Source organism: Camelus dromedarius, chromosome 3 (genome assembly GCF_036321535.1).
Source record: "Camelus dromedarius isolate mCamDro1 chromosome 3, mCamDro1.pat, whole genome shotgun sequence".
NCBI classification, from domain to species: Eukaryota; Metazoa; Chordata; class Mammalia; order Artiodactyla; family Camelidae; genus Camelus; species Camelus dromedarius.
The window spans coordinates 116705907-116733360 of record NC_087438.1 but is presented as its reverse complement, the minus strand read 5'-3'; the positions used below and the strand labels follow the sequence as shown (position 1 = coordinate 116733360).

The 27454-nt window shown below is 43.3% G+C and overlaps 2 protein-coding genes across 3 annotated transcripts in view; both read right to left on the bottom strand.

Moving 5' to 3' along the window:
• Positions 1-329: 329 nt before the first annotated feature.
• Positions 330-24074, bottom strand: LOC105097685 (partitioning defective 3 homolog). Of its 2 annotated transcripts, none has more exons than XM_064484586.1 (7): positions 14541-17430; positions 12907-13076; positions 4186-4230; positions 3870-4020; positions 3221-3355; positions 2845-2983; positions 330-2342 (listed from the first exon to the last, which is right to left on the bottom strand). In XM_064484586.1, exons 2-6 carry the CDS (start codon positions 13042-13044, stop codon positions 2883-2885), a joined length of 570 nt encoding a protein of 189 aa, XP_064340656.1. In that variant the 5' UTR covers positions 13045-13076; positions 14541-17430; the 3' UTR covers positions 330-2342; positions 2845-2882. The 2 variants fall into 2 exon arrangements, with proteins under 2 accessions (XP_064340656.1, XP_064340657.1); XM_064484587.1 differs by lacking the exon at positions 4186-4230 and adding an exon at positions 17454-24074 and having other exon boundaries at positions 335-2342; positions 14541-14721.
• Positions 24075-24439: 365 nt separating this feature from the next.
• Positions 24440-27454, bottom strand: part of LOC116152362 (transcription factor COE1) — a 95462-nt gene continuing 92447 nt past the window's right edge. The window contains exon 6 of the mRNA XM_064479010.1: positions 24440-26407. Within this exon, the coding sequence (XP_064335080.1) occupies positions 26298-26407 (110 nt within the window). The 3' untranslated portion in view covers positions 24440-26297. The remainder of the gene's footprint in view (positions 26408-27454) is intronic.

The window sequence follows — 27454 nt, the reverse complement described above, 5'->3', positions numbered from 1 at the left end:
GCACACGTGTGCACAGATGTAAGTGTGGACAGCTCTAGCATACATTATGTATATAATTGTATGTGGCTTCTACACGTTTCTTAAATGTGTATGTGCTTGTACATTACAGTTACCCAGTGGTGCCCACATACACCACCCCTATGATACTATGTGTGTAATTTCCAGAGCACCTACACCTCAATCCAAAAACACAGTCCTAGACATGAAAAATTAAAACCCCTACGGAGAGGACTATGACCCAACTTTGCAAACAGCAACTCTACATAATATATTTTCACTAAGAGTAATTCTTTCAGACATTGAAAGTGGACCTCTTCCACCATCCTGCACATGCTCAGCAACCCTTTCCCGCACGACATGGAGCACGCTAAAACCTAGAACTCCAAAGAGGCATCACATTTATAGACAGAGTAGTACATTCTTTTTTTTTTTTAATTTAATTTTATTGAGTTATAGCAGAGTTATATACATTCTTAATAGAAATTATTTGTAAAAGGTTTTCCAAAGAAATACAAATTGTTGTTGCTAATGAAAATCACATACAGGCATATTTTTTAACCTAATTTTATACCTGGTGAAATTATGTTGTCACTAAGTTTAGAATCTGCTGTTTCACCTTATTCACCTTAAAAACACTGTTAGGTCCAATCAATGGGTTGGAAAAAGTACATCCTCTCAGTTACTCTGGAAATAAATAAATATTCTTAAGCCATAACATAGCTAATTCTTCCCTGTCAATATACCCATTGAACTAATTTCAGACACAGTAAACAATGCCCTAGAATACTTGGCACATTAGACTGCAGGGCAGACAGCTGATTCTTTAATGACTATGACCATATCCTGACCCCTAGTGTTATTAAAATTCCAGTTATTAATCCCACCTTACTGCCCTTTTATTTCATAACATTTTCATCAAGGATTAGGGAGACACTGTCAGGCTGGAAAAGCTTACACTTTCTGCTGTGATTCAGAGCAGCTGCCACTCTTGTTTGGGTGACCCTTCATTCTTATTTTTTTCCAGCCCCTGAACATTCCCCACAGCAAGATCACCCAAGTCCTCACCACCTGATGAAGCTCCTTAGGGAAGTTAATGCCACCCTCCAGCCCTGCCAGTTACTTATTTATTGGCCCCAATACAGTGCTCCTTGGGCCCCCCCAGACCTCTTCCTACAATTTCTCATCACAAGGGAGATTCAGAGGCTTCTGTTCCCAGGATGAAGATCGTGAACATCTAATCCTGACCCTCCCAGCCACTGCTCTCACTTTCAGAGACGGGTCTACACAGCAGCAGTAAACATGGCAGCTTCTGTGGATTCCAAGCAGGTTTTTACTTTCCAGGGTAGCTCCCCCGCCTCGCTGAACCAAAAACTCATCCCAAGGTAAACTATTATCAGGCTTGAGTGCAGCTCCATGCTGCAACATTTAAATATAATTGTGCTGGTGTTTTCATAAAAGAGCCCAGAGAAAGGGCAGTAAGAACATCCTGGCACACTGCTTCCCATGCTTGGCTCTGATGACCGCTGCAGCCGGCCAAGGTCTTTCCTAGGAGGGACTGTTCCTTTTGCTTACTGAAGTAGATAATTACCAGGCATGCAAATTAAAACACGTGCCCACATTCAGGTGTCACACTTTGGGTCAGTGATACCAAATGCTTGCTTCTATTTTGTAAGATACAAGAGAAAAAAGAGCATCAGATTGCCCCCGAAGTCACAGTGTGAGAAGTTACATGCAAACCCAGCAGAGCTGACAGCGTGCTGAGAAAGAAAACCTGTCAAAGCATCTCCCTTCTCCCAAGACGGAGCAACTGTTCATTCGGCCAAAGCCACCTCCCTGCTCAGTCACCGCAGGGAGTTGCACAGAATGTATTTATTTAACAGAAAAGCAATTCACCAAGTTAACACAGATCCAAACTAGTTAAGAGTGAAATTTAACAACTGAGTAGGGTTTCTGGTTAGTGGTAGTTTTCTTGTTAGTTTGGCTAAATTATTAAAATAACTGGGCAAGTTTCTGAGTGATCATTAAGAGTATTAAATCATGAAAACAGAACACAAAAAGAATTGACTAACTGCGTCTAGCGACAGACCATTTAAACAGAAGATAAAGTGTGGCTGTAACTTAATGCATATTTTCCAGCCCTGGAGTGTTCTTGCCAGCCTGCCGAGTCACCGATGCCTGCCTTGGCCCACGGGCCAGGGTCTGTCATCACAAATCCTGTGTCATCCTGGGAGCTGGAAGAGGACCGGCCTGAGAGATGTGGAGGTAGCACTGGCAACCTGTCATCCTCTATAACGACAGAGTCATCTTGGGGCATATCACTGTGGGGGACAGCTGGTATTTACCTGTGCAGTGGGGAAAAAAGGGAAAGAAATTCTAGGCATTCACCTAAGGGGGATGTGTATCAGTGTAAATCCCTTCTACACTAGAAAAAGTCTAAACTCCCAGAATCTGCTCAACTTGGCCAAACAAAATAGAAATCAGAAAAATTTATTTCCCATAAATGAATGTCAAATGGAGACCATGGTCTGTTCCTTCTCCTGACACTCCAGCCATGCTGCTCTGGGTGTGGTATTCAGTTTCTCTGGCTTTAAGTTTCCTAAGGCCAGAGGTGATCTCCAGAATGACTTCTAATGTGACAACGCCACAGAGATTCTGAGATGTTAAAGCCCTTTGAAGAATTTTACCAGGAAATTTAGAGGGAAGTCCTGAAGAATTACAGCCATCATCTGCCTATCCCTTTGAGGGGCACCTACCCCATAGCAGGTCTCTAAGACTTAACCTCTGCCCCTCAATAGCTCACACCCTAGGGCAAGAGACAGACAAACAGGCAGGGTGGTCACTGACCAGTGGGCGGGCGATGTGTCAGAAATGCCAGGCTTTCTCTAGAGGGGTAACTGCCTGGGAAGCTGGAGGCAGAGGGCGCTGGGAATCTTCACAAAAGTCAACATCAGAGAGGGGTTTTGAGTGGTGACGATGATCTCTGCTGTTAGAAGACATGGTGACACATCTCCATTAAACATGCTCAAAATGGAGTTAAACATCGGGTTGTACTTTGTATTAGGAGGCTTGCAAAATGTGCCAGCAATGAAAGTGTCTTGCATCACGGGCTACATCAATCAAAACAGCTTCTTACATTTTAAATTTAAAAACTCACAGGCTAATTCCAAGATGAGCAACTCGGTAAACCCGACCACTGGTGGCAAAGCAAGTCTTTACTCACGGGATCTGCTGGCAGGTGGCTGAGCGGCTGCAGGGTGAGCCCTGACAACCTTGTCACCTACGGGGGGCTGTGCAGAGTGGGGTGGAACCCAAACAGGGTGCACGGAACTGGTCTCGGATGTCACACACGGAGGCTCTGAAAATGCAGAGATGCAATTTAAAAATGGCCACATCCTATTAAGTACAAACTACAAAGTGTGACTATTTCTCATACATGCACATACGTCTACACAGATTTTTTCCTCTCCCTGCAAGTGGTGCTATGGTGAATATGTAACTTTTGAATCCTTCTTGCCATAAACCACTAAATTTTGATTTTTTTTTTTGTTGTTGTTGTTGTTAAACCGCAGCTTCGCTTATCATCTCAAACACACTGAGAACATCTTGACCAGTGGAAAACATTTCTACGTGGACCCCCCCACCTTTTTTTTCTTCTTCTTCCCACATGGTACAAGATCTAAAACTCACTTAACAAAATCAACGTATTGATTTACTCTCTTGACGTTAACGCTTCCTCAGTGATTATAAGGAACCTGCTCCTTTTCCTCTTGAAAACACGGGCCTCCTTTCCATATTACACTAATAATGTCTCCATGACCCAGGAAAAGCATAAAACTAAGACGTGCTACCCAAGGTCTCAGCCGACTCACCCATTATCCTGCTGAGGGCAGCATTTCTCGTGGGTGTTTCATCCAGCTCCTTGGTCCCACTGAAGAGGGAGGGAGAAATCCTCCATCCCCCGTCATCCAGCACCCTCTCAGTGGGCAGCTCAGGGCCAGAGGGGCTCCCGGGTGGCTTCAGCTAGAGAGAAAGGGGGCAAGGAACAGTCAGAACTGGAGGCCCATCAGTGGCATGGGGGAATTAGAACAACTTGCCCAGGGCCTGCAACCAACTGGGCACCAACTGAGCTAGAACTCTTCACCCTGCACCAAAATAATTTGTGATGAAAACTCCACCTTTCCTTACCGTTTCACACTGTGCCTCCCACGAAGTTCTGCCAGATTTCAACCCCTGGAGGAAAAACATGTATATTAAAGGCTTTTTTCCTCCAAACTGTATCTTCTTGCTTATTTTTCCAGCTTGATTGGCAGTATCTGTTGAAGTCAATTTAAATTACGGCCTAACTCAGAATCCTGTCTGAGATGCTGCTCTGGGAAACACAGGCTTTACCACCATCAGAACAGAGCCAGGAACACAATCCACGTGTTACACTCGGGGTGTGTAATGCACCTGACAGCTGGCACACCCCAGGGCTGTGCTGGCAGAGTGACCACCTGCCCTCTGAGGCCCAAGACCATTTGTCAGCTTAGCTGCTTGAACAATATGCTGAACCTCAATTTCTGCTGCTGAAATTAAAAGGCCCCTACGGCCCTCTCACTGACCCTACACATGGGACGCTGAGGACGTGAGAACAGAAACCACTCAGCAAACCGACAACAGAGGTCAAGGCCAAATATCCCAGTGATGCCGGCAAAGGTGCCTGTTCCGCAAACATAAACAGCCTACTAGGTGAGCCAAGATATAGGTCGCTTTCTGTCTCTGGAATGAAAACAGTGTGTGGCCTTCCTCAAAACAGCTGCACCTTGTAAGCCACTGACACTGTAAAACTACTCCGAGTCAGGAGAACACTATGCTAGCTAAGGCCTTGAAACAAATCTGCTTCAAGGAGGAACAAAGCACACACAGCCTCCAAACGTGGGCTCCAAGGTCCACCCCACTGAGGCTCTGGAGCTGGCCGGCAGCCAGGGGTGGGGGGTGCAGGGGAGGGAGGGGGTGCAGCAGGGGAGGGGCTGCACGTTCCAAACAGATGCAGCTGCAACTATGGCTCCTTCATCGGAACAAATGATCATTTCTCTTAGATGCTGCCATCTGTTTAATATAAATGAGGTATTTAATGAAGTTCCAAATTGTGGACTTATCACACCCAGGGTGACAAATCCTGGGAAGTTTACAGCATGGAAGGGGCAACACAATTACAACTGGAGGGAAGTCAGGCTGCGGGAGTGAGTCAGCCTCAATAAGCTTTAAATTGTGAAATGAGGATCTGTTTTACTAGTTTTTTTTTAAATTGCAAATTATGATGACATGGCAAATTAAATGTTCAAGGTCTCTGATGTGAACAAAACAAAACAAAAAAGATACAAGAACATTTTCTGGAAGAATACTGTGCCTGGGTTCCAAGGAACTTTGGGGAGGTAAAAACAAAGCACAGCAAAAGCCTGCACCTGTAGGAACAGGCACTTGTGAGGTTTTAATGAGCACATGCATACCTTAAAGGGACCTGCGAGACCTGATAGAAGTGATTTTATCACAAGACCGACATCACATCCTCAAGTCTGCTTAGTAAACATACTTAATTGAACCTTATAACTCCACAATTTTCTAGATGATAAAGTCTTTATAAAGCCCCGTTATGAGAAATCTCTAAATATACCAAGAGGCTACTTTAGAATTTTATAAAGTCAAATAAAAATTCCATTTAAAAAATAGCACATGCAGGCTTTCTGGAACCAAACATTAAGAGGCCTGTTCATCAGGCCCCTGGCGCTGGGACACTGTGATGGGAAAGAGTCCGCACCTCCCCACCTCCCTAACCAAGTCTGATCTGCATCTCAAAAGACAGATTTAAATGAAGACATCAGTGGCCTCCTACATAAATATTTAACAGATGACACAATGCCTTTCAATTTCTTTAAAAAAAAAAAAACTGATTGGGGTACAGAGTTTTGTTGTAAATCTTTGATGATGCTTTTTGTTGCAAGCAGTTTAAGAGTTTAAGAAAGAGGCCAGCATGGCCTGGGAGTGGGGCAGTGGTCACTCCCAGGAGGGTGGTCCTGGAAGAGCGGCCAGGCCTTCCTGCAACCTGGGCTGCTCCCAGGCTCTTACTGGAAAACCTTATCAAAATAAGCTTAATTCGAGGAAGGCACTGAAATAAAGGAACTGCAATTTTCACTTTGTTGTTTCAACAGCAAAAATGGTCTTCAGGCCCCTGCAGCCCGGGCCCCAGCAGGGCAACTTTGTGGGGCCCCACAGCTCCATCCCTGGGAAACAGGAAAGCCTTCCCTCCTGCTGAAGAAGAACCAGCCCAGGCTGGAGCACTCGGCCAAAGGCTGCTCCCAAAGCAACACGGATTGCGCATCACAGGCCAGCAATACCCCTGCTCTCTGCCCCGGCCACTTACTTCTCTCCATGGTCACCCGCCTCATGGAACAACAAGCTAAGTGAATTATAAAGACTCATGCTGACCATTATTTATCAGAACTTCATTTACAAAGGTATAAAAATTGGCAATTACCCCAAACCTATAAACAAGGTAAATACCACATGCTCTCAAAAAATACACATTCAAATAATCACATATTGCTTGTATAAGCAGAAAGTAGTAAGCACTATTTAATGACAAAAAACTGGATATTGTCCAGTGAATCTGCTCTAGGTTATACGCTTGGCCTAGTCTTCCTGGGAAATGGTAAAATATTAGTTTCTTTTAAAAAATGAATACACTATCTGTGGGGCTTAGGAAAATCTCATGTTGTTTTGAGCGTGCATTAGTCGGGCAAACCATGTCTTTCGTGTAAAGGAAATGCACCTGCTACCTCGACTATGAACGGTGAAGGGCAGGCACAGGGACGGCCCTAGCCCCCTGCAGCAAGCCTGAAACTGGGCCCTGGTTAGTAACTGCCATGATCTTATTATTTGATAATTCAGTTTTTATAAGCTTATTCTATTTTATCCCCAGTTCTTGGCACAGAGCAGGCACTAGGTGAATAATTGGATGAATAAATTCATTTTTGAGTGAATGACTCAGATGTTCCTTAAAACCATTTAGAAGTCTTACACACACGAGGCCGCATGGAAGGAAGCCTTTACAGATGAAGACACAGCACGACGCTGAAAGGAAAAGAAATCTGACCTAGATCACAATCACACGTGGTAGGAAGTCCACAGGACAAGGAAACACAAAACAAGGAATAGAAGGACGGGGCTGAGCTCTGGGGAAGAATGGCTGGACTTCCAGGGTGCAGTTCCAAGTTCTGTTTTCATGCAGAACCACAGCTGGTGTCCTTCGCATCCCCATGGGGACGACGGAAGGACCAGGGGGAAGTGATCCTGGATGGGGCGGACACAGAAGGTAACAGTCTGCCGGGTGCCAGGGCTCACGGGGCACTGTGCACACATCCCAGCACAGCCAGAGCAGGCACGGCCTGAACAGCACGGTCACTGAGACCCTCTCTCTGCACAAGACGGATGACACCAGGCTCCTAGATGACTCCACGCTCCCTTGGCCTTGCAGCCATTAAGCAAGTCGTCTGACCTCTCTGCGTCTGTTTCTTCCCTCACAAGGTAAAGAGGATCGGAAGTGGTACTTTGGGCCCCTTTCTGTTCTAAGGTAGCTCTCTGATTCTAACAGGATGAAGCCTAGACAGAGAACTCATTTTAAAGTAGCTCTTGGTGACTGAAGTCTTCAGCCTGGAGTCTAAGAAAAACCTCATCTGGTCTCATTCTCTCCTGGTGTGAAGACAGGCTTCAGCGAGAGGACTGGAAGCTCAGCTACGTTACAGTAATTCCCACAAGCACGCACTTCCTTGGGACACTGAAAAGCAGCATAATTCTCCTACACGTTTTTCCCATAAGCAAGGATGGATGTCAGGTGCTCACTCTCCTTCAGAGTCCTCAACAGGCTTGTCCTTTGTGACGATACCGGTGTTTCTGCTTTACGTGTTTCTTCCCGTGGAAAAAACGCCCCAAAAATTAATCCATCCCCAGGAGCCCGGAACAATGGGAAGCCACTTCTTCTCTCCCTCTATTTAAAGAAACAATTGCTGCTCATGAAATGTTTCTAAATTAAGAGCATTCAATCGAAGGAAAGCAAAGAAAATCCAAAATCACTGAGAAAACACTCACTTTGTTACCTTGTCTTGTTGGAACTTCAGGGTCTAACAGTAACTAAGTTCAATTTTTTTCCCTAAAAATGCCCGACTCTCAACTCCTAGGGACTATTTCCCTCACCCTTCAGCCCACGTGTAGCTGTCAGCCCCGGGCTGGACGCCGGTGATGGAGAACCAGGAACACGGCAGCCAGAGAGGGTCCTGGCCAGCTCAGAATTTACAGAAAACCGAAGAGAAACCATGATGACGTGATGGCTGCAGCATGAGGGTGGCTACCCGGGGACATGGAAATACTCTGGGGAGAGAAAACTAAAATCTGGAGCTGTCTTTTCTAGGCCAAGGAGCAGAATAGATTCATGGAAAACCTGGAGGTGAAGGCAGCATCAGACACCTGAGAAACTGCAGGGCAGGCCAAGCAGCCGGGGCAGAGCCGGCACAGGGACTGGCACCCATGCTGGAGGGGACGGATTTCAGCAGGAGGGATGTGGTCAATGTGTCTCGTGGGAAGATGCACTTTCTGCAGGGGGAGGACAGGCGGAGACAGAAATCCTTCAGGGGCCGCAGCAGGGAGCCCAGAGAGACTGTGGGGCCCGAATTCCAGTGACGTCAGGGCATGGAGGAGAGAAATTAAAGAAGAGGCAGGTACACAGACAGTGAAGGCACCTGAGAGGTCAAGGCCACCCCGTGTCCGACCTGTGCAACTGAAGAAACGGTGGTGGAGTGCCCATGGGTGGATGAAACTCCAGGAGGAATGGGTTTTGGAGGAGGAAGCACAGGTCCCTGAGAGCCAGACCAGTGGGCATCTCTGCAGGCAGATGGACAGAGGTGTCTGGAGGCAGAACAGGGCCCCTGGCTGGAATCAGGACCCCGGGGTGCAGCACAGCACACGCAGTCCCTGAAGACCAGGGGCGAAGATCTCCCCGGGAGTGCGTGCAGAAGACACAGCCCAGGAGACGCCTTGAGGAACATGAGCCAATACAGGAACAGGCAGGAAAGAGTGACAGCAGGGGAGAAAGGACTAGGGGAGGACGGAGACAAACAGAGCGGCCGGAGAGGATGCGAGAACCAGCGGCGTGCACAGGGTCCTGAGGTCGAGGGGACGACACTGAGAAACACCTTCCAGGGAACATCCCGGATGTGCCCACCAGGGACGGGGTGGGGAGTGTAGGGAGGGCGGGCCTGGTGCACAGAGCTGCCAGGTTTTAAAAAAACAGTGTGATGAGACGCAGCACTTCCCACAGATGAGGGGCAAAGTGTGACACAGCACAAGACATTACTTTGCAAAGTTTCATCTTCTCTGGCTTGAAATTAAGTATGCAGACCCTTGATTTAAAGCTGAGTCAGCATGGGGAGAGGGTGTAGCTCAGTGGTGGAGTGCGTGCTTAGCATGCACGGGTCCTGAGTTCCATCCCCAGTACCACCGGTAGATAAATGAATAAATAAAAATAAACTGAATTGCCTCCCTCCCCCGAAAAAAATTTTAAAGAAAATAAAAAAGATGAGTTAGTGAAATATAGCTGTGTGATACTGTCAAAGGCTGGACCGTGCTGGCCGAGGGACAGACCGAGGAGGGAGAAGTTGGCACATTATTTGGGATCGAGGTTCACTCATGACAAGATGTCCTGTGCTTATGTCAGTATTTACAGTAACATAATTCACACACCCCTCCCGGTAATTCAGGGAGATGGTTCCCCAAAGGGAATATATATTTAAGTTCAAAAGCCACAAAATCATGTCTTAAAACTTATGGGAAGCTGAGCTGAGCATGTCTGTCTTCATCTAATTCTTTAGTTAAACCCTGTCAGTCAAAAGCTTTCCCCACCCTAAGGACAGTAATAATCAGCAATTTATGAAAATGACACCCTAAAAATATTGAACATTGAAGTCCATTACTGCCTGCTGCAGCTGTTCCCTTACTTAAACCATTTTCATCTACATAAATCCACATGCAGACCTGAATGAGTTCCAGAGACACTGCAGGGGGACCCCAACGCCAGCTGTTTCCCAGGGTGACAGGGAACCAGATCACTGTTATCAAGCCCAAACTTGTTCTGCTCACTGCATGACAGGCCAATAAATCAGGAGATGAGGTATTGGGGCAAGGAATAGTGACTTTATTAGGAGAGTCGGCAGACTGAGAAGGTGGCAGACTAATATCTTGGAGAACTACCCTCCTCAACTCAGGCTTCAGGCTCCTTTTCTACTAAAAAGGAGAGGAGTGTGCTTGGTTGTCACAGACTTCTTGGTGCAGGAATTCTTTGTTTTTGGAATCCTTTGCAGCTGTCCATGTGGGTCAGGTCAGGGTGCCCCTGTAAAACCTCCAACAAAACAAAGGTTATTTTCTATTCTGCAGCTTGTTATCTTTATAGGAGTGCAAAAGTGTTCATATTCTTAAAGGTCAGAGCCCTGAGAATAGGCTGTCATGTATATTTCAGGCTAAAGGCAACATTGTTTTACAAAAGCTGCAGAGCTAGTGAGACCAAGCCTAGAAAACAGGGCACAGAGTTAAAAGGAACATATATAACAGGGAGTCAGATTTGCTCTTTTCTATTACAACTCCAGGCTGGTGCAGGTTTGGGGACAAGGATGCTCATCTGAAGTCAGGATGCTGACCTCCAGTCTATGCCTCACATTTTAAGATCCACCCCCCTCACATTCAATGGTTTTCTCTGAAAGAAAACTTTGAGAAGGTGTTAGAAATTTTAGTTGGCTTTTAGAGATAAGGATGTGATCTGCTGTCCAGCAGAACATTGAAAGAGGGAGCCCTGTCTGCTGTATTCACCACCAGATCTCCAGGATCTAATACATTTCTTGAATGTAGTAGATGCTCAGTGAACATCTGCAGAGTGAATCTGGTCTCGTGGAACATGAAATTGTAATAAAGAAGAATGAATCTGACTCTATTGGATCTGTTCCTTTAGTTTTAAACCACTGTGCCTTGCTTTCTAGGCTTAGCCTTGCCAGCTCTGCACCTTTTGGGAAACAATGTTCCCTTTAGCCTGAGATAGACAGGAGAGCCTATTCTCTGGACTCTGACCTTTAAGGATGTCAGCACTTCTGCACTAAGGTAGAGATGACAAGTTGCAAAACAGAGAATAACCTTTGTTTTGTTGGGGGTTTACAGGGACACCATAGCCTGAGCCACATGGAGGGCTGCAAGAATAAAGCATTCCTACAGCAAGAAGTTTGCAACAATGAACCACACCACCTCCCTTTTTTTTTTTTTTTTTTTGTATAAAAGGAGCCTGTATTCTGTCTGGAGCAGGACGATTCTCCAAGATACTAGTCTGCCATCTTCTCAGTCTGCCGACTCTCCTAATAAAGTCACTATTCCTTGCCCCAATACCTCATCTCCTGATTTATTGATCTGTCATGCGGCAAGCAGAATGAGTTTGGACTCGGTAACAAAATTACTCAGTTTTGGGAAAAGACCTAGTAAGGAATACTGTGTCTTGTAATGTCTTAGGGAGAACTGGTCACAGAGCTCTTTGTGGGACTTACATTAACATTAGTGAATGATCTGGAAACCAATGAAAATCATGACTCAAGGAAATCAATCCAGTAGTCTACTCAGAGATCAGCATTTATATTTATCATTTGAAAGTGAACATTTTATTTCCCCTTGTCTTCTACTGTGCGGTTTTTAGTTAAGGTTACACTGCTCCCTTGTTGTTGTGGAAATTAATTTGTTAATTACCATTAATTCATTCTCCATTTCAAAAATAAAAATGATAAAAAAATAAGTCAATGGTCAATAAGCTTTCAAAAACTGGTGGCCTCTCCACTGATCACCCTTTGAGTTCAAGTGCATGTTTCTGTTGCAAATCTGATTATATCTTAGGATCGGGTGAGCCATCACCGCAACCGGAAAAGCTTGCTTTTATTACTAAACACAGATTTTAAAATTAAGAAAAACACCTAAGCAGTTTAGATACAATTTTCAGTTTGTAGGGTTTGTTGGTCCTTTCCTCCAAGCTGATTTAGAAATGTGGGGAGTTGAGTATCAGTAAAAACACAAACTACAAACTACACTTTCAACAAGCAGGCCCCACCTGGTTCCTCTAAATGGCACAGACTTTATGGCAGATTTCTGAAAAAAACTTGTTCAGGTTCTAATATAAATTAACAAATAAATACACAATTTTGAAACACCTGCTATACAAAAAATGTATGCCTCTACTTTGTATGGTTTTACTCTCTGGGACACAGATGCTCATCCCCTTGAGAGAGGCTATGTCCCTCCCCTCCTCCCACATCCCAGTTGGCAGCACGCATGGATTCCCCACTGGAGCATCGGGCAGGAGACACCACTACAGGCAGACTTAGGCTTGTAATGGAGGAGAAAGGGGGACAGGGAGGGCCAGAGTGGGAAGGATTACACTTCTGACAACTTCCCAACTCTCCCCCTCCACGAGAGGGACTCTGCAGGAGGCACCCATTCTAGAAAAGCCAGGGACTGAGTGGCCACTGTGTCCATGTCCCTCCCTCCTGGAACACTGCCCACCAGAAGAGAACTGTCAGCTCGAGCAGGAAGGGGCAGCCCTTCTTCAAGATGGGGACCCGGCTGCAGTGCTTTCAGACCAACCCCAGTGTTGTCTGCGGAGGAGGCAACACACCTGCGAGTGCACACTTGGGGCCATGTGCATCCCAGAACCGAGAGAGCCAGACACAGCACACTGACAGCACAACAGCCTGTGCGGAACGCAGAGCCCCGGACTGGGCACTCTGTGCCCACATCAGGACAGAGCTCGGTCCTGCTCCCACTTGGGGATGCCGTCTGTCCCTGCCCCCCTCTTACCTCACTGTCCTTGCTGATCTTCCAGGCCATGATGAGCTGGATCATGCCCCGCTTGTTCCCTTCAGTGGACATGGGCCTGAGGAGGGTCTCCATGGCATCCTGGTTGATCTTGCCCAGCAGGGACTCCCCATTCACCATGATCAGCCAATCATTCACCTGCAGCCTCCATCCTGGGAAGAAGACAGGAGACAATCAGTGCTGTGAAAGAAGTCTGTAATAAAAGAAGTTGCTTTCTTTAGTTAAAAAAAAATTTTAAAAAGGAAAAAGGAAGGGGGGATGGCTTTAATATGAATGGATTATGCCCAACTGAACAGCAGCATGCTACTGTGTAAGTGGCCCCTGTGTCTACTTCAGTCATTCACACATTTGTAAATAAGTCATTATCATACTCTGTTTACCAAAACAGCAGACTGATTCACAGGACACAAAGTGATTACTTTCCTCCTTCCAGAGACACCCAGAGAGGGTATTTACAACCCAAGATGTGCAAAAGCTCCAGGCTATTAGCCAGCTGGGGAGGAGAGCCCCCTTCACAGACAGCCAGGAAAATTTCCCCAGGCTGGGAAACAGGCTGAGTGACCCCCAGGAAGGAGGGGGAGGGAAGAGATGAACCTTTCCTGTGGGCAGCTCTGTGCCTGGACCTGTGCTAAGTCTGCACAGACAATCTCCATTGCCCCAGAATGACCAAGGGCTGTGAGTTTTGTGAGACACAAACACACACTATAGATAAGACAGATGAACAAGGTCCTACAGTATAGCAGGGAGAACTATATTCAATACCTTGTAATAATGGAATAGAAATGAATAATGGAAAAGAATATGTAAGAGGGTATGTATGTATGTGTATGACTGAATCACCATGCTGCATGCCAGAAAGTAACACAACATGGTAAATCAGCTACACTTCAATTTTTAAAAAATAGTTTAAAAAATGGTAAGCTGAAGGCCTGAGCACCACGCCCAAGTGAGAGAGCACCGTGATGTCCCTGGTTGTTTGATTGTGGAAAACACATAAGGGTTGGGGCTGTCAGAACACGCTGCCACAAAACACACCATGTTGGCATTGGGGTTATTTTGAGTGGAAGGTAACTGAGACCTGGCAATCACAAGAGGAAGCCTCTGCTCCCCCTTGGAGTCTGCCTCATGAAGGTGTCCCCTCCACTCTCCCAGAGCTGGGGGAAGAAAAACCCTCACCAGCAAAGACAGAGATGGCACTGAGATGCATCCATGTAAACAAACCTTACATGGAAACCTCTACCACCTGTTTCCCTCATATACCTGCCATCCCACAATGCGTGCCCCAGAAGCCCAAACCTCCTTTCTTTGTCTGATCACCACTCCACCCTGTATCATCATTTGCTAAATTGGTCCAGAAGCTTCTGAGGCTAAGCGCTTCTTTAGGGTTTCACTGCTTCTTTTTGGTGCCCCCATACCCATAAAATTGGAAATATTAACATAGATAAAATTAGTGAATTTTCCCTCCCGTGAATCTGTCTTTTGTCAGTTTAATTCACAGGCCACAGATACCACATCTAAGAGGGTAGAGGCCAGGTTTCTTCCCTACAGCTTATGTGTTTCCAACACTGGGTTGTAACTAAACATCTTGGTTCATGAGTACTCGATAAAGTTGATACCTGCTTACTTTAGATGCCGTCCCTCTGTTAATAATGGACTTGATGAAGATCCCCAGGTCTGTGTGATTCTCTTTGACACTGATGCCCAGACCAGCAGATCCTGAGTCATTGATCGGAAGTTTGAAGGTGAGAAACTCCTGGTGTTGTTGGGTGTGAGAGCAGGATCCTCGTCCTCTGCTTTCTAATGGGAGACAAAATGGCACATGTTAGGCTCCAGGGTTTCCTTCTGCTACCTTCCAAGGACCACAAGTGAGAGTTCTTTGGTCATAACAGGCACAGCACTTCCACCAAGGTTCCACCACGAGACCCCCAGGACCAGGCACATCAGCACCACGTCCAGATCGTTCCTGGGACCAGCTGCTAAGACTTTCATGTGGCACTTGCTTCAATTGAAACAATTAGGTCTAAGCCAGATTCTGAGAAATATGGCGGGAAATACAGCAGGAGGACAAACGACGTGGGCGCCTCCAATTCTGGTTTGTTTCTTTTCTGTTTACATATTCTTAAACCACAAGAGAAGAACAGTGAAGGCAGGAATCAAAATAAGTAAACATAGCTCATTTGTCCCTTTTTTTCCACTAGGAATGTTCAATGTTGGTAAGAGTTGAATGTTCACTAATGGTGTCCTTTATTCACAGTAACAAACCCTGACAATACAAAGTCAGCAGAAAAATAGATACTCATTTTCAGAGAGCCACCGGGGAGTTTTAACCTCCAACATCTGGGAGACAAAGGGGAGCTAAGCAGCGCCAGTGAGAGTTTCCCACAGGGCCGTGCCGCACTTAGCACAGCGGGCGGGTGTGACCCCAGCAAAGCTGCTGAGTCAAACAGTTGTCCACGCCAGCTTCCACGTCCAAACTGTGGCCACCAAGTGTGACTGGAGACCGTTTCAGACACTACACAGTGGAGATACACAAAGTTTTACCTTTCTTCCCTAAAAGCATGGAAGAAATGAACACTTCAAGTATAACCTGATGAAATGCAGTGAGATGACATATAAAATTGCTGGACACCTGAAGGGGAAGCTGCCTGCCTTCTGTAACCCTCCTCAGTGACCCCACCTAGACCTCGACATTGGCCATCTCCAAAGAGGCCAGAATCCCATATCAAACCCAGTCCTTCCAGCCACAGGACACACAGGTGTCACAAGCTCTCTGAACCACAACTAAATCCTTCATCCCTCATCCCACTTTTCCCAACTTTGGAAAATTTCTCCATCATCTGCTCAGTCATTCAAGCTGGAGTTTACCAGATTACAGTGGAAGAATGGTCAAACATCTAGTGGGACCTAATTAGACTAGAATCTAATGCATCCTTTAAAGACTATACTTTTACAGAATGTCCAATTACACACATAGAAGGCTATTGCAGAGCAATGAAAATGTGTGTAGACTTCAATTTTTTCTTTGTATCCCAACTAATTTTTTAAAACTTTCCAATAGTTATCAAAATTAACATAATAATGATAAAATAGTTTTAGAAAGGATTTTGGGGACCATACATGCAATCTCAAATATCTCAATTAGATGAAATAATTTTTGGAAGTACAGAGTTTTATCAGTAAGATTTTTTTTTAAGATTATCACTAAGAGATGTTATATTTAAGTCTCTAAATCCATAATATCATGATCTATAAAGCTTCTAATTTACTAATATTCAATGTTAACATTCATTGTGCCATCTCAAAGGATACCCTTGGAGTTATCAGGACAAGGTATGTTTCCAAAAAGATCACTAAGATGTTAAAAACAGGAAAACTATATAATAAAGAAGATTAAAAAGAACAACTTGAAAAGACCCTGGATGACTGCTCTGTTAACTGCACAAAGTAAATGCATTTCAGTATCAAAATCAAAATGAAGTCTTTATGTGCTCGTTATAAAAGACTTCCTATATTTAAAATATTCCCAGAGAGTAATTATAGCTCAAGTAAAATCAATGTTATTGGTGAGAAATGAACATCAAATACTCACACCAAAATCTTGACATCATATTTCCTATGCAAAGTATCTCAATATACTTGTTTTGCTCTATAAAGTTTAATTTTTATCCATACAGTTCAAAGCAACGCACAAGCAGTAGACGAGGACTGTGTCTGGATGAACATCACTAACTCAGCATAAAACCTGTTATAGAGACATGCACGTGACTTTTCACGTGTGCAGTATAACATGGCATCAAAACCCACCTCAGCCCCTTTTATTTTAAATTCAGAAGTAACTGAAAGATAAAATTCACTTTGTGAATCAGAAGCAGTATGAATATTCCTGGGAAAGTTGCATTTGAAAAGACAGGGAAACCAAAGACAGTTCTTTGCTGGGCACATTTAGGTCAGATCATTCAGTACGATTATTTGCCTCAAATCCGGAAGGTTCTTAATGGTCACTTACTGATTCATAGCTTCAGTGTGATTTTTTAATCTTTACTGATTTTTGACATTTCCATAATGTTTTACTAAGGCTTAAAATTCTCATTTTCCTTCTACTTGAAAATCAAGATAAGGGGCTGACTGAATCTATGAGAAGAAATTTTAATCAAGTTCAAGTCACTTCCTGACGTGTTCTGCTCTGAGACTGTCTTAAAGGAGGCCGTGTTCTCCATGGGAACATTTCATTTATTAGGAAAGCTGCAGGATGCAAATCATATTCGTTCTCAGCTTTCTTATCAGGTCTTAAGTCATTATTATCATTAAACACATATAAGTGAGAGATGGTACTTTTCCTCTGATATTTCATTATTAATTCTTTTGGCTCTGGATATAAGACTGAAATTAATGCGAGCTTTTAGAGCCTAATTTACTGGCAGCAAAATGTTTTTTAAAAATCTGCTCTTCAAAAACCATTTTAAATTCTACATCATACAGAACTTTTCCAAAGTCTTACTTGTATGGACTTCTCTACGAAAGCTATTTACCTTCCCACCATCCTCAGAACAGCAGTACAGATGCTTGCACACTTGCACCTGCGCTGAGACAGAAACCAGTGGCAAGTGGTCAGCACTAAAGCCTAGTGTTCCTTCCTCCCCAGACAACAGTCCCAGCCACAAGAGGGATACAGCTGGCCCACAGGCCACTCTCAGTCTGCAGTTCATCTGCAAGATGGGTAACAAGAGAGTAAAAGTTGATTATATTACTTGGCCAAAAAGTAACCATCAGGAGAGGACTCTCTGGGCCGCAAAATATGAAGACTTTGATGAGAGTGCATGAAATATTGAGAAATTCAAAATAAATACATATATATATTAAATGAGACCACAGAATGACAGCTGTGAGTCCAGTAGATGATTAGGGGCTCATAGAGAAAGAAAGGACCCAGCACACACTGTAAACCCTATGAAATCATTAGAAAGTACACATACATATAATATACATATAGATATACATCCATGTATATGCACCTACATATATATAAACACACACACATATACACACATACATATATATACACACATATACATATACATCCATACACACACACATCCACACATAAACACATATCTACATCTGCCTCCCATTCCTGCTGATATTTTGGCCTTTGGCCCCAGTTCCTGGTACAAGCTTGTAAAGCCCTCAGAATTTCCCTAGTGACAGAAGTGTCTGGCAAGAACTCCTAAATCCCCTGGATCTCCTGAGCAACAGGAGTGTCTTTTGTTCTAATGGGGTGACTCTGGGTGGACTCCGGGCAGCTGCCAAGTCATGATCAGACGCTTGGATCTTTCAGCTCTCCCCCCATTCCCCGTAGAAGGGAGAAGGGCTGGAAATGCTGTAATTCACCATGCCTGCACGATGCAGCCCCCCACCCCCCCAAAACTCCAGTATTCCACGAGCTTCCAGGGTGATGAACATATCCACACAGAGACCATGGCGCCTGAGCACAGTAACCCCCAGCCTTCACTGTTCTTTGCATCCTTTAAAACATCCTCTGTAAGAAGTCAGCAACAGCAAGTCAACTGTTTTCATGGCTTGTGAGTCACTCTAGCAAATGATTAAACCCAAGGAGAGGGTCATGGGAACCTCTGATTTGTAGCCAAGTCAGGCAGATGTTGTGGGTAGCCTGGAATCAGCTTCTGGGGTGAGACAGTTTTGGGGGATGGAGCCCTTAACCTGTGGGGTCCATGCTAACTCTGGTCAGTGAGTGTCGGTATAGCCTGGTACGGAAAGCTCACGCCTGGCCTCAGGAGGGCTATGTGCGCCTGCAGGGAAACAGCAGCAGAGAGTTCTTCCCTGCTCGCTGCTCCACTGTGGTCTTGCTTGCTTTCTTATTCCATGCTCCATAGAGTTAGTGTCTTAACTGCACAAGTAACTTTACTGCACCTCATAACTTAGTAACACAAAGCTGGACACCCCCACAACAGATGGGGAAGGGGTGTGCCTGAGTTTTCATTAAAGATGAGTGGATGAAAAAATAAGCAAAAGGCTCAACCTCACTTGCAACAGAAGCTATCAAATTGCAGAAAAAAATAGTTTTAAGAAAAGATATTCAGCAGTGCAGAAGGTGTGGTGAAGCGGGCGCCCTCCTTCACTGCTGGTAACAATACAGAAAGCCACAACACCCAGGAGAGCCAGTCTGACAATGCGGATCGAACACCTCCGTACTCCGCTCCTCGCTTAACCGAGACATACCACTTTTGGCAATAAATCCTAAAACCCTGTGGTCGTAAGCAAAGATTAAACTGTGATGGTGTTCACTCTTTTAATTACAACAGCTAAAAACTGAAAACAATGGACATGCATGATATTAAGTGAGGTAGATTCAGATATATAATGGAATGCCATCAGCTAAAAAGTGTCTTTAAAACCATTTAGTGAGACAGAAAAATATTTGACTAAGAAGTGTGGTTTCATCTTCTAGGTTTTCGCAACTTCCAGCACTTCCCCCAAGGTAAGCCCTGATACCCTGTCTTCACAAACTGTTCCACGTCTGTCTGCTCGTTCAGTGAAAGCTGCAGGAGGAGGGGGAGACCAGACCTCCCTGTGCCTGGGACGTGACGTCTGCTCGCTGCCTGATACTGACCTCCATCCTGATACAGATCAGCTAGAAGGTAAAGAAGAAAATCACGGAAAATATACATCAAAATGGCAGCGATCATATCACATAATTCAGGTGGTTTTCATTTTCTTCTGTGCTTGACTGAATGTTCTACTGTCAGGAGACATTATTTCCTGTAACATAAAAAGCCCACTGTGCAAGACAGGAGGCCAGCTTCCGTCTTTTCCACATGACCGTCCAGTCTTTCCATCCCTGCTTACTGAAGAGACTGTCCTTCCACCGCGGTGTATTCTCGGCTCCTCCGTCATACGTTAATTGGCTGGGTATCTGCGGGCTTACTTCTGGGCTCTCTTGTTCTATGTGTTTGTTTTTATACCAATTACAGTATTTCTGATTACGACAGCTTTGTAATATAGACAATGATATACATCAGGAATTGTGACATCGCCAAGCTCTGTTCTTTTTTAAGATTGCTTTGGCTACTAGAGATCTTCTGTGGTTCCAGTAAATTTTAGGTTTCTGTTTTTTTCCTGTGGAAAATGCCACTGGAATTTTGATAGGGATTGCACTTAATTTGTGGATAGCTTTTGGTAATATGGCTATTTTAACAATATTAATTCTTCCCATCTGTGAGCTTAGACTGTATTTCCATTTATTTGTGTCTTTCTAACTTCTCTCATCAGTGTCTTATACTATTCAGTATACAGGGTGTTCATCTCCTTGGCTAAATTTATTCCTAAGTATTTTGATCCTATTGTACATGGGACCATTTCCCTAATTTACAGTGGTGTCAAGACAGTAGGTAGCCCTTACACCTACTACCACCATAGTCAAATGAGCCTGACTGAGTAGCTCATTAAATTTCCCAAGTCAAAGCCATAACCTTTCTGACACTGGCCTATCAAGATGCTTCCTGATCTTCAGGGAGGTCCTCAGCACATCCCTGCAGCTTCTGTAGTGAGATCCCATGAGCCTTCTTGGAACACATGTTGAATTCCTGACACTGAAACATGTTTTATATCTTATCCACACGGTCTGTTATCATCTCTGATCGCCCTCCATGTATCCAGTAGCTCTGAATTCATTTAGGATGCAGTTACACTCCTCTGTGGATCTCACCAGGGCTTCTTGGGGCAGCTCCTAAGCACATCTGCATAGTCCTTTGAAGCCCAAAGAACAAACAGGCACTTTGGTCAGTCAGCGCTGAGAGCCTGTAGGTAAATTCACTCCTCCATTGTGATGGTTCATTCTGTGTCCACTGGGAAGGTATTTTTGGATGAGGTTAACATTTGAATTTGTGAACTCTGAATAAAATAGACTGCTCTCCATAACATGAGTGGGCCTCACCCAGTCAGGTTAAGAACAGTACAGAACAGGAGGACAGGCCTCCACGAGCAAGGCGGGGCTCCCCAGCAGACGCCTTTGGCCCTCATCTGTGTGATGGGCTCCCCTGGCTCCAGCCCGCTCTGCTGGCCCACCCAACAGAAGGGAACTTTTCCATTTTCCTAAGCATACAAACCAGTCCTCATAATAAGTCTCTGTCTGTATACATATATACACACACCTCCTATTGGTCCTGTGTCTCTGGAGAACCCAGATAATACACCCAGGTATTGTCCAGGCTGGACAGCCACATGGGTAAGCTATCAAGTAATACACTTGTGAAAGGAAAAGGGGTTTTGTTGTGGACTTGGAAGAAGTGACCTTGAGCCAACACTAAATAATTCAGCTTTTGGTCCAATTTTGAGTGGATGACCTAAAACTTGGGTTTCTGGTCACCCACTCTCATTCATTAATACATTAAGAAGGCATTCAAGAAACCCACATCTCAAATATTCAGAAAGTCTACCAGCCATTGGTGCAGCCCTCCTCATCTACCTAAATGACCTTTTAAAAATCTCTCTGGCTTCACCAGTTAAGGGTCACCATGACAATCAAGTAACAAACGTCCCGTGCTTCAGGCCCCTCCCTTCTCCAGGTGCTTCCAATCACTGTGACCTTTACATATAATGTCAGAGGATTCTGTACCTTGGATGAATCTAGTGACTTGCCAACAAAAGGTACAGGAGTCAGAGATCCTGCAAGTCAACATTTAAATGCTCACTTGAACACGAAGCCTCTGACAGCCCCAAATGGTGCCGCATGGACAGGCACAGCTGCGAGAGAGCAAAAGAAAGAGCAAGAAACCAGAAAGAAAACATCTAGAAAATAATTTTTAAAAACTGCATTTCCTTACATGGAAAACTCTCATCAGAAAAAAAAAAAAAATCCCCCCTTCAAACTGGAAGTTAGATGCACTTGTGTGGATCTAATCCCTTCCGCTCAGGTGCTGGAATCACCGCTTGTGCCAGCGAGCAGCAGGAGCCCGCACACAGCGGGGGTGAGAGGCACGGGTGGGGGGCCTGCCCTGCTCAGGGTGGTCCCGCAGCTGCAGCCCAGGCCGCTCCTTGCCTGCGTGACTGCCAGCTTCAGAGCTGGCCCTCAGTTTCCTCACCAGGACTGCCACTGCTCTTTACTCACCTCGCCATTTTCCATCTCAGGCACAAACAGATACAAGTCCTTCACTTTTCCAGAACATTCTATGATGTCAAGCTGCCAAAGGAGTGGTTCTTCACCCAAGGGTCACATTGGAAAACACCTCCTGCGTTCAACCTTTATGATGCAGCCATTTCACACTGAGGTCACTGCTGCACATGGTACTTAGTTGGTACGTACAAAAAATCTATCATCTTTTCTCTTAGGACACGTGGGCTTGTCACGTCTATGGCCAAGTGCTCAACATCCAAAGTTAACCCAGAAGTTGTCACAGGTTTTCTCAATACTTTCTGGTAACATCTAAGGTTTAATTTCATAATCAACTGGGATTTATTTTGGTGTATGGTGAGAAAAAGGAATCTGACTTTTTAAAGTGAATGACCAACTCTTCTAAACAAACCACTCTTTACCACTCTTTGGAAATGCTGTCTTCAGCACATACACATGCGTGCACACGCGCACACACACCAGGACTGCTTCCACTACCACTAATGTGTTTAAATGATCAATTTATCTGTTCCTGTAACAGTATCATGCTATTTTAAGTATTTTGGCTTTACAGCACATTTTGCCATCATTACTGTCTTTTAAAATAGAATAAATCATTCTTGTGCCCCATTTAATTGTTTAGAATTAATCTGTCCATTGTCCCCTTCCACATGCACACACACAAATATCACTGTGACTGATGTGGGAAAGACTGAAAGCTATGAATTGCCTACAACCTAAACTTATAAATGTGTAATATTCTCAAGGTAGTTTAGTAATTTTCTTCTGAGGTCTGATTTTCATCCATTTTTGTTAATTATGGAATATCTGAAAATAACATTTTGTTTGTTAGGTTCAAAGTTGTCTGTATATAACTGTATAAAGAAAAATCAATTATGTTATTTTATTAATAATGTTAATTATGTTATTAAAATTCTTCATATTCTGTATTTGCCTGCCTAATATGACAAATTTTGGAAAAATACATATTAGCATCACTCACTGTGGATGTGGTTTGTTAAATTTTCATTCTACTCACAAGAATGGGGGATTGATATGTTTTTGTGCTTAATAAAGGCTTAAATGCTTGAAAAGATCCTGTTAGAATTTCTACTGGATGGTATCATGTACCAACATAAAACACCCTCCCTTTTTACCCCCAGGCAGTGCATTCACACAAAAGGTGAGTTCAGAGACTGGCAATCCTCACCTCACTGTGTTAGTGCCACCTGCTGGGAACTCAGCCTTCTCCATTATCTTCAGCCTGTATTAGGAACTGTCTTCTAAATAGAACACAACTCTTTTTACATTTTAATCTAAGCTCTGAGAACTTACTTCTGTTAATAAGAATTAACCCCTTATAATATGCTAGAATAACTAACTGATAAACGACAACATTTTTGTGTTTTTTACTATGACACTGAGTATGTTTAGCCAAATTGCTACCATATTTTATTTTTCCTGTCTATGAGACACTTCTATTGTACTTTTAGCCTTCCTTAGTTTTTCTATGCCTGAATTCAATTTTCTTCCCCCCCCCCTTTTTTTTTTCATTTTTATTGCTACTGATTATGTAGCACTTCACAATTCATGAAGTCCTTTGTATATTTAATGTCAAGCCACTAAACTCATCACCTTTGGTCCCTCTTATTATGCAGGTGAATAGGAAAGCCTTTAATGTCTCTTCCTTATCCCTGTCTAATCAAAAATAAGTACAAAACATTCTCAGTTTGGGGTAGCAGAAGTCGCCCTAAGGTAAGATCACGTTGGAATTTAATAAATCTACGCAGTATCTACTATGAGCCAGGAAAAGAGGATGAATAACTTCATAATTAATTAGTAAGAAGTTAGTTCCACTTATCTTGCCAACACCCCTGCATCCTGGCAAAAGACAAAGCTCTTACCATTTCTTTTGGAATCTGCATCTGCCTTGGCTCTGCATTCTAGAAGAACTGAAGAAAAACATACAGACTGACCAAAGCCATCTTCAACACACAGGGAAACAAAGCTTTACTCTAAAGAAAAAATTGTTGGTTCTTCAAATCTACAAAATATATAGTGGGTGATTATATTACTCTTGTCTTTCAAACTTTCACTAATGTGGTTATATTATCTTCTGTGTGTGTGTGTGTGTGTGTTTAAATTTTTTCTAGATGTCGATTTTTACTTGCTCATTCACAGTACATCCTTAATTTATTACCTAGAGGAAAACAAATCTCACCAAACTGCTTTTATCTTCCTGGCACTGTTTCTAATTTTGTTGTCTAATTTTTCCAACTCAATCTAAATTATAAGATACAGTATAATTTGAGAGCTAGACTAGATAATAAGCATCTGAACCACAGTCTGAACCACAAGCATTATACAATATTACACAAGCTATAAGTGGGTTTTTTTCATGTATTATGGAGTTGCTTTCATAACATAGTTCTAAGATTGACTTATAAGAGAAAGACACTTATTGACAAAAGTATTTTGTTTTAGACACAGAATTTAAACACAGACACTCCAAACAGAGGGAAAGAGTTCTGTTAACTGGATTTAAAGATCATTTTTAATACCCCCTTTAAGTTTTCAGAATTTTATTCTTTTGAATCTTGACTAGCAGCTGCAATGTGAATAATAAAGTGACACCTACTGGCTCACTCCTTAATTGAAACTCACAAACAGTAAATTAAATAACCAAGAGGGGGGAAAAAAGTAGGCAGCAGAAGGGAAAAACAGAAGCCCGGAAGATCAAAATTGGACCAGAAGAACCTGAATAACCCTAAGCAGGCTTGATGCTGGCATGAGTCCCCAGCTGCAGTGTCTCAGCTCTGGCAGCCCAGTGATGCCAGCCACTAACCCAGACCCAGATGCACTGGGGAAGGGATGAGGCTCCATCAAATCACATCAAAAGCTGAGGTTTTTTTTTTTAAGTGCTCATTTACAATGTAATAGAGATAATTCCGGATTTAGGATCCGGTGGCATTTTAAGCACAAAATTGGATAACAGTGGAAGGAAAATGGAAAATGGAATTTAAATGAAGAAATGATGCATTAAACATTTTTAAACAGAAATAAAGAAGTTTTTGTATTTTTTCAAAATCTCCTGAGAACACAAGGGTTCACTTTTCAGCCCTATACAATCTGAAATTTCCATGGAACCACAGTAGATTGTAAATGTGCGTGTAACCAAGGGATGGGGGTAGGCCTATGACTAAAATTTCTCTGTTTTATAATGAAAGGCAATTTTTATTAACCATGACACATTCATGCTTGAAGTATTAGCCTAAGAGAATTGGGGCTATTGGACAAATTTGAGAACTGTGCCCCAAAAACCTACCCACTCCAGTATATATGGATCACTTGTTGTTTATAAAGAAAACTAAACGCTATCTGAAAGACATGTCGAATGTCCAAAAATGACCCAAATAGAAATCTGTTTTGAACTAATTAAAATACTTGTACTTGAAGTAAAGCCATTTTCTTATCTCATCAAAATAAAAGATAAAGGTGATTCCTCCAATTATATTGTTTTTACATATAAATGAAACTTACCACTTTTTGCAGAAAAGCATGCAAAGAACTGTCAATTTAATATACATATTTCATTCGCACCAGTACTATGTAAATGGAACAGATATATTGACAGATGTATAAAAAGTGAAATAGTCTGCTAACAAACGCTTTTTCATTTTCATCTCATTTACATCATTCCAAATAATGCCTGTATTAGTAATTAATGTCCCTGGGGCTTACTGCATTTCAGATCTTTCAATTTTCATTGATGTTATTTAATTAAGGTCCTCCTTTTCATATAACGGTAATCAAGAATCTTTATTTCACTGCATGTACTATGGAAACTTGAAATGTGAAAACGTGTCCTATGAAATAAACATGGCAAGCTTTCAACATCAGCCTTTGAAGTGACACTTATGAAATAACTGACGTCTCTGTATTCAATGAGCCCAACTGAAAGCATCTGGTAATAAACATTTGCTGTCCCAGAAAACATCCCTGCGATTTGATTTTCAGATACCCCTGCAGTCAAAGTTGTGGATATTTATTTCCAAAACAGGAAGTATGAGAAAAGAATGCTTGTCTTATTTTAAGGTGGAAAGATAGATGAAATATAGAAACTGCCTGGAAAATGTCTCAGTAAACACTGGCCATCTGGTCGCAGGCCCAGATGCCTGGCTTCTGTGCATCAGAAATCTCTCAGCTGCTCCAAATGTACTCAACAGTTCCCTCAGGTGGGTGGAAGTCATCTTCTTGGCAAAAGACCAGAAGGCTCACAGTCCCTTCCATCTTGGTGCTTCTCAACAGGGAAACAACTTCCTCCTGGGACTTGCCTGCTAGATCGACTCCATTTACCTAAAACACAGAAAAAGCTGTCAGTGCAGTACTGTGTAAATAGACGACCGAAGACAAGACACATTTCAGCATGGATCACATCTGCTGTGGATCAGAACTCACTTCGTGGTAAATTCGGCCCTCATCTGCTCACCACCAGGCTGTGGGGCCTAATGAAGAAAGCAGACCGGGTGTGTAGACACAAAGGGGCGGCAGTAAGTCTTAGTGCTTGTCCGCGAACCCAAAAGCCACCAGCACTCACACGTGGCCGGTGATACCGACGTACCTCAAATCCAAGTTCATGCAAACCTGCGAGCCCAGATACCATGATGGCCTGATAGTGGTCTTTATCACTTTATCACTGCTCCTAAGATCTGTGTAATCATCCGTCAACCTGCACTTAGTGGTGTGATTAAGGTTAAACATTTTCAAAACTGTATTCCAGAAAGAAAGCTATTCGTAGGCTATCTTTATTTGAGAAAACTAATTTTCTCCATGGTCATTAATTACTGTGATATACTGAATGGTGTATATATATATACACATACACATATGTATGTGCATATATATATGTTCCATTCAATACATATATTCACATTATAAAATATATTATACATAAATATATATGTGTGTGTATATATATATATATATATATATATATTTATACACTCAACTTTTTATTCCATAAAAGCAACATGTAAGAATTTGGGGGATAGACTATGTAGTTGTACAAAAAGCCGTCTTTTCCCAGAACACATTAGGCGATGTCTTTCCTATTTCTCTGTAACTCCTATTCCGGCCAAACAAGCCACTAAGTACTCTAAAGCTCTGTAATGAATGGTGACTGTTTTCCACTTTTACGGTTTTTATGCCCACAGCATGAGGTGCTAGGAAGAAACTGATTTCTCTTCGGCCCTAGACCTAAATGTCAGTATTCATTCGGTTGGCTTAGCCTTTCCAAAGAACAAAACCATTCCTTTGTCACATGAAAGAAACACTAGCAAACCAAACTGTCAAAAGAGAGAGACAATTCCCTAAAATGGAAAAAGAAGCTACTTTGTAACAGTG